Source organism: Carex rostrata, chromosome 3 (assembly GCF_964058835.1).
Source record: "Carex rostrata chromosome 3, lpCarRost1.2, whole genome shotgun sequence".
Taxonomy (NCBI): Eukaryota; Viridiplantae; Streptophyta; class Magnoliopsida; order Poales; family Cyperaceae; genus Carex; species Carex rostrata.
Genome location: NC_135920.1, coordinates 6,732,160 through 6,746,398, shown reverse-complemented (window position 1 = coordinate 6,746,398; position 14,239 = coordinate 6,732,160). Strand labels below are relative to the sequence as shown.

At 38.1% G+C, this 14,239-nt stretch overlaps 1 protein-coding gene across 1 annotated transcript; it reads right to left on the bottom strand.

The window, feature by feature from the left end:
* Positions 1-11,387: 11,387 nt before the first annotated feature.
* On the bottom strand, positions 11,388-13,485 carry LOC144551181 (cyclin-D2-1-like). Its single transcript, XM_078299045.1, has 4 exons — positions 12,843-13,485; positions 12,461-12,752; positions 12,235-12,356; positions 11,388-11,876 (listed from the first exon to the last, which is right to left on the bottom strand). Exons 1-4 carry the CDS (start codon positions 13,218-13,220, stop codon positions 11,592-11,594), a joined length of 1,077 nt encoding a protein of 358 aa, XP_078155171.1. The 5' UTR covers positions 13,221-13,485; the 3' UTR covers positions 11,388-11,591.
* Between the last annotated feature and the right edge of the window lie 754 nt (positions 13,486-14,239).

Below are 14,239 nucleotides of genomic sequence, written 5' to 3'. Positions count from 1 at the left end.
TCCTGTGTGTTAATTTTTCGGTCATAGCAGAATTTCCCCAACAAAATTAGTCTCATTAACCTTTTGATATGAAATTACAGTACTATTGACAATTTTATAGATGTTTTTTTTTTAATTTACGAATTTCTGTAATGTTCAAGACCGTACTTTACAATTACAAATCAAATTATATAAATAAAGATCCTTTTAGCTCCGGAAAGACATTCTATCACTGTTAATACGGTCTAAACCGTTCGTTTAGATCGGATCTTTCAAATAGAGAAACTTTTCCAACTTTTATTTTCATAGAACTAAAAAGGGCCGAAATTTTTATTAATATAAAAAAAAAACTCGAAATTACGCAATGTATTCATGTTCTGATTGGTTTTTAAAACTTGCTCATTCCAGTTACTAAATAATCGACAAAGGACTCCTTTCCGGTTATTTAGCAACCGGATCCAAAAAAATGGGCCGGTTACTAAATAACCAGAAATAAGCCCTTTGTTTGGTTATTTAGTAATCAGACTCTTTGTTCAGATAATGGAAGATCTAGGATGGTCAAGTTTGTATTTCTTAGCCTACTGGAGTCACAAAAACCCAAGGAAATAATCAGACCACAGTTTTTAGCAATGGGAAAGGAGAATACCAGGGACTACGATTGTCAATTAACATATTATTGTTGGATTTATTGCCAACCTCGTTGGATTTAATGCCTGCATTAAGCATATATGTAATCTAATTATGGATTATTTACTGTCATATATGATTGTCAATTAAAGTGATCAAATAAGGTAATAGACAATTAATATATTCATTAGGATGTGGTCCATAAATGTGAAGAATAATTTAGGCAAAGATCAAATCATTGATGGACTGATTTAGAAATTTGTAATTCAGAAAAGTACCTTTTCAGAGGTTTGAAATCTGTCTTTATGGAGGATTGTGCTGTCCGCATGGATATCGATGCAGTCACACAACTTTTGATGCGCCAACACGGTTTTTGATGCACAGCACCAAAATACCTTTTCAATTTGGCAGATAATCATAAAGGTTATTATATATAAGTATTGGTCCCCAAGGCACAAGGTAACCAAGGAAAACATAGAAACTGAACATATGTTTTTCTCTTAAAAAAAAATACAGTTGTTACGTTACGAAACTTTAACAATTAATATTTCATGATTTAAAAGCAAGAATCGAAAATTTTGCTAATAAAATGGAAGTTTAAACCTTAATTAAAGTTCCTCTAAATGAGTAAATTAAGTATGAATCGAAACCGCGTCGGAATTTTGAAGTTCTGAACCTTTATAGGTCCAGTGCGCCCGCACTGGTGGTGAGTGCGGGTGACTAACCCGCACTGGATTCTGTTTTCCTTGAGTTGTTTTCTGAATTTCTTCTCAGTGCGTCCGCACTGAGGTTGAGTGTGTCCGCACTGAGAAATTCTGCATTGACTGAATTTTCCAGAATGGGACTAACTACTGAGTGCGTCCGCACTGGAGTATTCTTCTGTGTTGATTGAATTTCTTTCCAAAATCTGTCTAAGTACTGAGTGCGGGTGACCGACCCGTACTGAAATTGAGTGCGTCCGCATTACGCTCAGACATTTCCCTTTTTCAGTGCTGTTTTCATGAAAATTTGACTAAGTATTGAGTGCGTCCGCACTGGAGTATTTTTTTTCTGTGTTTTCAAGCTGCCAAAATTCTGCCAAGTATTGAGTGCGGGTGATCGACCCGCACCGAAAATGAGTGCATCCGCACTCGTGTATATTTCTGTGTATTTTCAACTGCTGAAAATATGTTCCAAGTGCTGAGTGCGGGTGACCGACCCGCACTGAATTGAGTGCGTCCGCACTCAGGGTATTTTTAACCCTAAAACTCAAATCGAACCTTCTCTCTCTTCCCACATCCCACTTTCCCCATTTTTATGTGATTTTCGCCCAAGAGAGAAGAAAACGAGCATGAGAGCTTCCTTTCCCGCTCAAGCCCCGATTGTTGCGAGAAATCGAAGTTGGAACCGAGCAAGCGGCCGTGGATCTCTCCTAACTCTCCGATTCGGTATTCCTTTCTCTCCTTCTCTCTTTTGAAACCTCGAATTTTCTCGATTTCTCAGGTTTTCGTTTTAAACCCGAGATTTGTGTTCGAATTGCTTGTAAACTAGCTCTTTGAGCTTCTTTGATCGTTTATTTGTCGATTCTTTCCCGATTTCATCTCGATTTCGGATTTCGAATTTTAGGGTTTTCATGCCAAAACCTAAATTGGGCATAATCATGAATTGATAAGTTTAACCCAACCGATTAGACTTGCAATCGGTAGGGTTACCTCTTGATCTTGAATTTCTAGAACGTTTAACGGTTAATTTGAGGTTTTGACCAAATTAGGGTTTAACCAATCGGTAAATCGAATTGTTACGAGAACCAAAATAGAGAACTGGTACCTAAATTGTTACCAAATTGGATTGTATATGGCTAGAGGGCCTAGATGCAAATATGTGCAGTTGTACAGATGGTTAATAAGAAAGAGAGAACCGAAAAGAATTGAATCAGGAATGTACCAACCATTAATACACTAAAGTAAACGTATAGACCACCGAACCAAAGTTAAACCAAGTATATGTGTAATATAGGCGTAGACTCGATCGAGCAAGATCTTGCGGGACACTTCGAGACGTCTGATCCTTAATTAAGCGGTACGCTCGTCGTAACCAGGTGCGGGATTCTTGGACTTGTTTGATACTTTATTTTTAGGAATTAAACTGTTATTCGTTTGTCATGTTGAATCTCATTGATTGCATCATTGAATTGTGTAAAGCATTTGCATAGCCCAATCAAATTAAACTCGAATTGATGTGACTTGAGTGATTTGCTTGCTGGTATGGTTGTAGGTTGTGTTGATCTATTATGATCTGATTTGATTGAAAGTCACCACGATTTGAATATGTATGTGAATGGATTTACGAAGTTAAGCACTTGGATCCAATGAATTTGCAAAGTCGGGCAGTATGCTGACTTTGATTCCCAGGATCCTAAATGGCCTTAGGTGAACGGCCCTCGATGTTTCCCAGTATCGGTTGGGACGAGGGAGGGTGATTATGTTATGATGTGTGAATTGGAATCGTGGGTGACTAGTGTGTAACGTCTATGGCTCGGTGGCATTCTCCTACGTGTTAATGCATTTGGAAGGTCAATTGAATATTACGAATATTGGAAACGATTCTAAAGAAGATTTTCTTTATGTGACTTGAACCAGACCTTAATAAACGGTTAAGCCAAGCGATTACAGATGGGTGTCAGATAAAGGGTCTAGCTCGGTTGGCCATCTGTAGGTGTCAGTAACCCTACAAATGTGGGTTTGATAAAGGGTCCAGCTCGAAATAACATCTGTAGTTGCTACAAGCCCTAATGAGTCGAGTCAAGCCAAATATATGTTGTGTTTGAAATTCATCTTGGAAATTCCGTAAACTGTGGTTCAAATTGGATTAATTATTGTCAAGCATTGGCATTCTGTTATTTATGAATATATATATATATATATATATATATATATATGTTTGAATTGTTATGGTTTGGGTTTTATTTTTGAATATGGAGTTTGATTGCAAGTCCAATAATCTAAAATGTGGCAAATTTCACACTGAGGATTTATTCTCACCCCCACCCTCGGGTTACTTTACAGGTACTGGTGCGATTGATTTCAGAGAGGCACGAGAGTAGTAGGCCTTAGTAGCTTACCACTTCATGACCCTAGATATGTTTTGTTGTGTAGATTTAGGGTAGGCCTCATGGTTGGTATCCGGATGTGATACTTTCGTTGTACTATTTTATGTCCAGACTGTGTACTCTGATTATATATTAGAAACTTGTTTGATATTACTTGTTGTATTTGTTTGAACTGTGAGTTGCCTTGTAAGCATACACGGCGTTGTATGCTTACGGCGGGGGACTATTGCGACCCGTGGCCCCGGGGTGTGACAACAGTTCTGTGTGTCTTCTCTTCTTCTTCCACCATCAAAGAATAGAGAAGAGAAATCCATTAGAAAATATGGAGAGGATTTCTCAAGGGCCACACCTTGCTGTCTTGGAAGACTTATTCCTTGACCCGGCGATAAAAGGCAACAAGGACTTCTTACCATTGAAGACTTGTCTCGTGCTCACGGAGACGGCTTGCTCTACAAGGTTTTGGTTATTCCATGACAAATGACATGGAATCAGGTATTATGTTCCGCACTTATGATTTATGTTTTGGGTCTCTTTGGCATAGGACGGTCCTTAGGTTAAGGTGAGAAACTGTTTCTGCTTCCCCGGGATGTAAGTGTTTGACCCCTATATGAGATGTAATTGTTTGATCTCTAGATAAGGCATAATTGTTTGGCCTTTATGATTCCCCAACAAGTGGTATCAGAGCCTTCCTATGCCGAAGGATTAAGTCTTTTAGGATCTAGAGAGAATAAGAAGTTATTGATAATTTTTTTGTTTGATTTTTCTTGATTGTTTTAGATCTGAAAATTTTAGTTTGGAGAGCACAAAACTTGTAAAAGTTTGCATCCATAATTGTCTATTTTTAAGTTATTAAGTTAGTTAAAATTTGCTAGAAAATTTTCAATTGAAATCCCAAATTTTTTACCAAAATCCAGTTTTGGTAGATTTTGTACAACCCTCCGTGTGGACTCACAGAGGCAACGCAAAATTCCGCATAGCCTTTATTGGTAAATTTTAATAGGCAGTTATGGATTTTCTTTTGGTTTTTGGTGAAATTTATTTTTGATAAATTTCCTAAAACAAAATATACAGATTTAGAATTAAATTTCTAAATTTTAAAGGTTACTTAAGGTGCTTCCAAAATTATGAAATCTCTCTAGATCATGAGTCAATTTCAGCATAATAAATGTAGTTTTACAGCTACTCAGAAAACAGATTCGGCCGCACGGATTTTGATGCACAAGCACGGTTTTTGATGCAGACGCACAAAATACCTTTTTTAAATTGGTAGATCTCACTAAAATTCGTGGAGGCCACATAACTCTCCAAAAAATTACGAAATAATTTCTGAGATTAAAATTGCAGTTATTATGATGCAATTATATTTATTTATTTAATTGCAATTTTATTTTATGGCTAAAGTGTAAATTATAATTCTTATAAAGGTATTAAAGTTGTATGTATCTTGAATTGAATTAATTGAGTCCTAATTGTACCCAAAGGTACCTCTTTTGACAAGATTAATTTAAATTCATTTTACAAAAGAAAGTTAAGGTGCAATTAATGGATGTAATCATTATCGGCCCAAAGGAATGTAATGGTTACAAAAATTATTTGTGCAAGTGAGTGATAATAAAGTATAGTGATGACCAAAAATTTTACACATATGTCAGCATTGTCAGCTCAAAGGAAGGCATGTTATTCGGTATGTTCTAGGCTATCAGTACTTTATTATTGCGCCAAAGTATCATAATAAATTGATCCGTTACCCAAAGGTAGCCGCTTAATGGAAACCGATACTTTGTTTTTAAGATGGTTTTTAAGTCTCATAAAATGTGATGATTTATTAATATAAGTTACGATACTATGAATGTAACAATGTCTAGGAAAGTTCTGTCTAGGTAAGTCAGAATTTGAAGTGTATCCTTAGGAATTCCTGACTTACCTGGGAACTTACCTGGTTGTGAAATTCATGTGTATAGTAACAAAAAAGGAAAATCATATCATATGAGCAAGTTGGGCCTTTATTTAAATGTAATTTATAAATTCAGATTTTTTATTCGTGTTGTTCTTTGTGATTTTTAGTTCGCGATTTTTCAGTTAGCATTGTTAAAGGCCTAAACAATATTTTTTTTTATGTTGAATGGAACCAACTTCAAATTTTGACATGAGAACATAGTAATAGTTCTCGGTGTCATGGATCTGGACCTTGCGTTTAGAGAAACTTATCCCGCTATTACGGATATAAGTACTTCTGATCAAAAATTAATCTGCCACTAGACGTGTGCACCCATCTGCCATTCTCCATGTCAAAATTAATCTTTTCGTCATGTGAGGTCATCATAAACTCTCCATGATGGCCGAATGTAAACGTTAACATTTTTTTAGTCTTCTCAATGTGCTTATCCAGCTTCTTATGTACGCGAGTGGAAAAAAACTGACCTGCTGCTTACAATTGCACATCTGTCTCTCTTCTTTGAACAAATCAGCTGACACACTTGTAGAATGTCTCATTAATGATTGCGGTAACTTGTAACCTATGAGAATTAAAAATTACAATTAAATGAAAAAAATGATAATAAAAAATAGGAGGATTACAAAATACAAACCTGCGAGAAGTTTTGAAGACATGGTTGAGCGATTTGGAACTATTTCTAGTCATTATTTCCCAACGAGATCCATCATCCATAGCTTGATACATCTTCTATGGCTTAAGCGGTTCTTCCTCGTCATTTTCATTATATTTGCCACATGTATCCAAATAAGCCAACCAAGTAGGATTTCGCCTCCTGATTGCATCAAGTCCTTCTTGCAATCTTTTTTTTTTTTTTCTTTTTAACCATAACCTTGAAAAAAGTGGAAGCTACCTTATCCTCAGTGTGCTTTCCAAAATTCTCAAACACATGTTGAGAGCAATAGCGATGAGCACACTCCCTTTTCTCCTCACACCAACCCAAATCATCTTGAATAAACACATTTTTCATGCCCTTGTGTCGGTCAGATATCACACACATGTATCTGTTTCGCCCAATTACAAACTCCCGCACCCACTTCATGAACCATCCCCAATTCTCAAAATTCTTGTTCTCTACCAGTACAAATGCTAACGGGGTTAACTGGTTCTCTGCATCATATCCGGTTACAATTAACAGCTTACCCATGTATCTCCCAGACAATAAACAATCATCGATACTGATGACGGGTTTGAGGTGACCGACTGCAGCAATACATGGTCCCTATGCCCATGCTGCTCTCATGAAAAAACGATACCCTGGCTTAGTGGTTGGCTTTGAAATAATTTTATATTGGGTTCCCGGATTTGACCTTTTTATTGCCTCCAACAAAGGGACAATCAGCCCGTAAGACCCCTCCCAACTACCAAAGGCCTGAGCAATTGCTAACTCTCTACCACGCCATAATTTGTTGTACTTTGGAACGATGCCCTCGTACCTTTCAGCACATAAGACAGCTACTGCCAGGATAGAAATATCAGCATTTCTTTCCAATGACAATTTTATACAGTTGACGACCATAGCGGACATCAACTGTGCATGATCTAACCTGGATGCCAATGCGTGACATGTGTGCTTAGCCACATTCTTCATGATGGCTTAAGTATTACCAAAGCCTGTAGCCCTTGCAACCAACGTCCACCTGCACCGGGTGCTAACACACTTGTACCTCAGCCTGGTGGTATCGCTGTGTGTATTTTTTATCTCCCTATTTTGTTTGATGTGCTAGTGGTTAATTGTATCTTTCATCTTATCATTGCTGTCATATGTCATCCCCTCAGACAATTCATGTCTTTCTCCATTTTAATTTACAAAAGAAACAACAAAAATTAAACAACATCAATTTAATAACAACAATTTAATAATTAAATTAAAATTAAATATAAATTAACAAACATACCTCACAAGTCGCAAAAAAAGAGCTATCGGTCTCTTCAAACCCTGATGTGTCATGAAATTGCTCAAACAAATGTCTTTCCCCCACGACCCAATATAGGCCACTTCCGTCTACCAAGCACAGGAATACCAGTATTCTCATCACTGTGATCCGATACCCTACCGTCCCCATTATCATCCCAATTAGACTCGTTCATATTGTCAGCATAATAAAGTCATTCTGGGGTTTCAGATCAGTCTCTTTCAGATTGGACTCGGCTAGAGGACGAGGATGGAATCTGAGATCGACCCCTGTCAGATTGGACCCTACTAGGGCCCGCTACACATGGGGCCCGACTAGGACCCGCTACACATGGGGCCCGGCTAGGACCCGTTACAAATTGGTCGAGCCCCAAACCCTGAGTCAACTACAACAATTGTCTAGTATTATGTCTGGAGTTCTGTCTAGGGTTTTGTCTGGGGTTGGCTACCACATAATAACTCTAGGACTTGAAAGGAGTGGTCATATTTATTGTCATTTGGACATATAACTCCCAACTGCTATCGTCTTGTACCGGTAGCTGTTGGAATCAGGTTTGGTTGCCTTGGCCAATATTGATCCTTGTGGTAATTACCAGTTCATAATTACGGTGGTCAATACAGAGTTGTTGGTACACTTCCCTATTTATAACTCTAAAATCCAAACCTAAGCCGATATTGAACATTTTCGGCATTTTGTGGCTACAATAAGCGTCATTTGGTCCTTGTAATACTTCACTACCAAAATAACAAGCAATCTCAATCATAATTGGTTGAATGAACCTAATATTACAAAATAATGCACTAAATTAAAAAATACTACAAAAAATATTTTTTTTTAAAAGAATGATGAAAAGGTAAAAAACGCACCTATGCAGCAGCCTTGGTGAAGAATGAGTGGAGAAATGGAAAACAGAACTGATTTGCTGCGTATATAGCCTAAACCTAACATGTTCGCACAGTGCTGACCCAATACGCGAACGGGTCGGTGCGCAGGCCCGAGCTGTGAGCGGATCGGGATCCATGTGCGGATTCAATCTGCGAACATGGCTGAATACGTGAACGGGTTCGGGATCCATGTGCGGATTCAATCTGCGAACATGGCTGAATCTGAATTCGGAATTAATGAGTAGTATTCATTTAATTCTAATTTATTGGGGTGATTTATCTCGGATGTCCATTTCGGTTACTAAATAACCGAACAAAGGACTTACTTTCGGTTATTTAGTAATCAGACTATTTTTCTAGATCCAGTTGTTAAATAACCGAAAAGAAGTACTTTGTCAAGTTATTTAGTAACTGAAATGGACAATTTTTGAAATCCAATAAAAACATGAATACATTGCGTAATTTTGTAGTTTTTTTTTGGGTATTAACAAAATTTTCGGTAAGAAGGGCCAAGGAAATACTTTTTATTCTAGCCCGTAGGTATGGAATTAAGACTGCCACTGTGGAACGAAATTATCGGCTTGATGGGATTGGACTTTAGGGATAATACTGTAATTTTATCCCACTCCGTGAAAAGAGGAAAAGTGTATAAAATGGCTCTGTACAAGACTGGCGGGAAGAAGCCGAATCGACAAAAGACGAAAACCAGCGGGGCGCAGAAGAATTCATAGTACCTACGGTAACCGAATATTCATGTGAAGATCTGGACCGTTACATTGGTCCAGATTCTAATCGGACAATCTGAGATAAACGGAAATATTTATGTTACCTCAGAAGTTACGACTCTAGAGTTGTTCTATACTTGTTACCTGACCGTTGAGATGAGGAGATTCTGACACGTGTAGTGTCATGATCCGTCTCGCTTCGCTGGCTAATGGGAAGCATCAGGGACTTTTGCATGCTCTGCCAGAAAGCAACGAGTTCCACGTCACGTGTCTCGGTTTTCCAGATCCATCAATTTCGCATCTCCACCTCATCTCCATTTCAACTAACTGGAGAAAACCAATTATAACAAAAAGTCCAAACACGCGGTGGGTCCCACAAAAATCTCTGTCCTGGGACCGCGCGTTGAGCAACTAATGTCCAGACTTTTAAAAGGTAGCCTAATAGATTAGGGCCTTGAACTAAGTGACGACTAAAACACGATGTCTTCTCCAGTTCAGTTACACTGGATGATCAATTAATAACCAACCCGCTATAATTATTGGGTGCTGATATTCACACCACAAAAAATATTATTAACACAACAAGATTTAAATATTTTAATAAATAGACAACTTTACCTCTCATTTATTTCTCAATCAAACTATCATTTGTTTTTCATTTTAATTAACAAGCTTCTTAAATATAAACTTCTAAATTTGTTATTCTTCATTCATGTTATCTTCTAATTGTATACTATATATATATAGTAAAAAGAAGAAGAATTTATTTAGTATGTTACCAACTCAAATTTTGAAATAATATGTCCCAGTCAAAGGTTTAAATAGCGTCTATCACGTCATAGCAGCATGGTTAAAAAAATAGCGCTATGGCCATATAGCGCCGCTATAGCACTGATAGTGCCATAGCTTTTATGGTCCGAAATCGCAATAGCGTCGTTATCGGGCGCTATTTTGAACCTTGGTCCCAGTTGTCATTAAGATTTGTTTATTTTTTAAAATGTAATTACTTTCTACTTTGGATTATGTTATTCAATTAATTGAAAATTATTTTGAGAGTAATTTTTGTTAATTTTATATTTTATAATTTAACTAAATACTTAGATAATTTTATTTTTAAATTTGATCATTTCAATTAATAAAATCTACAATTTACTATTTATTAATTTAACTATAGGTTTTCTTTTTGTTGATTGGTAAATTGATTTTTCATCTTGTTTATTATGAGCTTTAATTTTTGTGTTCAGTTTTTTAGAAAAAAAAATGCATTTAAAGGGAGATGTTTTGATTTTGGAAATAAGGTGAATCATAATTTTAAAATAAAGAAAGTGTTGATTGCATAATCAAATAAGGCAAGTTATAACAACAATAAAGTAGGGATAAAATTGTCTATACACTTGAAAATTTTGAAAGTGCTATGTTAATAAAAAAATATAGTTGTGTTAAAATCATTACCCATAATTATTTCCTGCAGAAATGAGAAACCTTCTCACAAAATATTAGATGGAAAGATAAGGGATTCAATTGTCCCAAAATAACATTTTTAAAGGAAAATTCTCAATATTACTATTTACGATCAAAAGGTTCACCTAATTATTTTTCAACAAAGTATAGATTATCTTTTAGAATGATTTCGAATGTGCAGTTTTGTCTAATAGAGAAATGAATTGAGCAAAAATGGTATTTCTGGAGAACTAATTTTCCCAAGTCCTCTAACTTCAAAAGTCCTATAATCTAACATAAAATTCAGCTTTTCAACATTGATACATACTTATCTGCTTATAATATTTTCCAAATGAATTTTTAACGTTCCAAGTCCGAGACCTTATCGGCCACGTCATATACAAATCCATGCCTTAATAATGTAGAAAGGACTAACATGAATCTCAAAGCAAACAACGGGACCAAATGAAATCCCCACGCCATGAAATTGCTATACCCATAAAATTATACTGTCGAGCAAACCCAGACTGCTGTGCAATTTAATTGGTGCTGCCAATCTATGTGAAAACTAACCATCCGTGACTCCCAAAATTTATGGCACACAACACTTTTCTCAATGCTTCTCAAATTTCAAGCAAAGACAACTGTCCCGGCTCTGGTTAATATAAATACATTAATTCCAAAAGAATTGCGCGCGTTCGAATTATTAAAGTATACTTTAAGGAAAGACTGATCAAGTTTAAGGTTTTATTACCATTGTTATTATATATTTATATATAGCGGCATGGGAACAAAAAGAAAAGTGGCCCACAGAAAAGGGCCCAGCAGGCCCACCGTTGAACCCAAAATCTAATCAAATAAACAGAGATCCTAAACACTTTCCATCATTACTAATCACTTCTAGTCTAGCAATAATAAAATCGAAAATAGTCAAATGAGCTAATCATTGCATAATAAAACCAGACCATCCTCTCCAGTATCTTCTGTACAATTCAAGAGTCGCCTGCGCTTGAACGGAGGCGGCTCAGCTCCAGTCGGCTCGGCTGATGGCGTGGCTGGAGCCGAGGATTTTTGCGAGTCACAGCTCCCACAAGCGGCCGCGTCTAAAACGCCAATAGGGCTCGGAGGAGGAAGCGACACCTCGTTGGGCTTGGGAAGCCCAGCTGATAGACACGTGTCGAGCAGATAAGCCACCATTAGCTGGCGGCAACCACTCACCGCTTCCTGCGCCCCTCGAGAAAGTAGAAAGATTAAAAAAAGAGAAAAATGGAAAAAAAAACTATTCTAGTAACTGTATTTGGTTGGTCGAATTAACTTTTGGCACTGTGACAGGAAGAATTTATTGCTGTCCGAATTGACCGACCCAAAGTTAAAAATGAAAAACAAAACCCCGCCTTTTGTCCCGCAACCCTCGGTAATTTCCATCTCCTTTGCGAATTTCCATACGCATACCAACTTTTACCAGATTAATTAATAATATTTTACAACCTGATTCTTACCTATAGATTTTAATAATAATATAATTTGGGAGCTTCCTTTAAATAATAATTTTGACATTTTTATTTTAGTTTTTTTTTTTTACCTTTTCGATTAACTTCTCAAATGTGCAAACGGCATCAGCGCTGTCTCTGGCCAACTCATCAGCCGCACAGACCAAAGCAGCAGCAGCTATCTCCGATGGTCGGTAAGCCAAGAAATCGACCACTATGACAAATACAATCTTCAGATTCATATTAAGCCATAAAATAAGGTGATGAAAGAACTACAATTTATGGTTATAGAAAAAAACAAAGTGCCCAGAAAATTACCGCGTTGAGTGCTGACAATGAGAGCAGAGGCACGTGGGAGGAGATCAGAGGCACAGGTGGAGGTAAAGAAGGGAAGAAAGTCAAATGGAGTTATCCCTTGGACTCGCCACTGGAGAGCTGACATAAGAAGTAGCTCCATTCGGCGCACTGTGCGGGGCTCGAACAGGAACTGGGACCCACCGTCCAGTGCCTGAAGGTCTAGAAGCGACGGGACACCTGTCTCCTCCATTTTCGCCGCCACTGACACACAGGCCACTGAGAGAAGCTGCATTGGCCATCCTCCCGCGCCGTCCTGGTTGAATAGTAAACCACATTGTAAAATTAAGTGTTGAAATAAGAGATTATGCTTAAAAGATTAGAAATTGACGGGGCCATTGCTTACTGGGAGAGAACGTGTAGAGAGAAAGCGATCAAGGTAGCTCACAGAGAGATAGGCGGTGACAGGCCTAAACCGGAAAAGATCGTTCACCTTTAGAATCCAGTTGACGGCATCCTGCCGTGACGTGGCATCAAGCGATTGATCCCGGAGGCGAGAGAGATAGTCAGAACGAGGCATGAAGTCAGGCTCAGATGCGAGGAGAGTAGAAAGAAACTGGTTCGAGGAGTCAGAGAAGGGTAGGTCCCATCTGTCAGAGGTTGGAGCGGAGGTTGCGGCGAAGGCCGGAGCAGCAGATCGGCCGTCGGTCCAGGAGGCGATGTCGTCGGCATCCTCGGCGCAGAGGAGACTAGATGAGGCGGAGAGGTCTGGTGTATGAGACATGAGGAGTTGAGCAGCGGAGGTGAGAATGGGAGAGGTTTAAAGGCACACCATTAATGGCAAGTCTGATTCCCTTGCAAGGCGGGGATGCGCCTGAGCAGGAGATGGGTCTGGGCATGGAAGTGGTGAAAGCGATGAGGAAGAGAGAGCCTTTCTCTCTTCTCTCTCTCTTTTTGTCTAGAAGAGTGGAAGGAGAAAGAAAGAGGTCCTTTCTTTTTCTGTGACAGAACTGAGATGGCGTGGCAGAAAAGAGGAGACGTTTTGCGTGGACCAAAACGAGAAGACGTTTCCCTGTGAGTATTTATATGTAGCACCATTGGGTTATTCACACAAGTGCATTTGTATTTTTTTGGAGGGCAATGGTGTTTTTGGAGGGCATGGGTGTTTTTTCCTTCTTCTTTTTCTTTATTGAGTTCTTCTATTTGCATTCCATCTGGTTTTGCAGTTCTGATAATGGCTCTCTGATTAACAAATGGGAGACAACTCACTCAAATTATTTTCTCTATGGATCTGAAGCACGTTATAAACTGTGTGACAACTCAATCACAAACGTACCTATTTAACTTGGGAACCGGTTTTAATTTGTAGTCTCGACTTCGTATCTCATCGACCTGGATTACATAGAAGTTAACAGTACCTGTTGAAATCAATATAACAGAAGAAGTCAACATTAATTCAGTCTTGCTTGACAAAATAAAAAATATATTAATTTAGAATTTAATGCGGGTTATTCGGCACATTGTGAGGATTTAAATGCCCAGCAGCAGTGGATCACAGCTCGGCTCAGTGGTTACACAGTGTACAGCATACTTTTGCTTTGGGCTGTAGAGAGTAGAGACTAGCCACCGGTACGCTGTTGTTCATTTATGTGTGGTTTACTTTTGGATTTAATAAATCCATGAAATTAAATCAGAGACACATTTTGGATGAGGACTTGAGGAGGCTTGCACTGGTCCAGCCCATATTTACCCAACTTACTGTCTATTGGGCTACTTAGCCCAATTTAGATTTGGTGCTCTGTG

Bases quoted from the DNA above. Each gene is read 5' to 3' on its own strand.
- LOC144551181 (XM_078299045.1), bottom strand. From the start codon at position 13,220: ATGTCTCATACACCAGACCTCTCCGCCTCATCTAGTCTCCTCTGCGCC. The intron at 12,753-12,842 runs GTAAGCAATGGC...CTATTCAACCAG, and splicing joins TCTCTACACGTTCTCTCCCA to GACGGCGCGGGAGGATGGCC. The intron at 11,877-12,234 runs GTAAAAAAAAAA...CGAGGGGCGCAG, and splicing joins TTGAGAAGTTAATCGAAAAG to GAAGCGGTGAGTGGTTGCCG.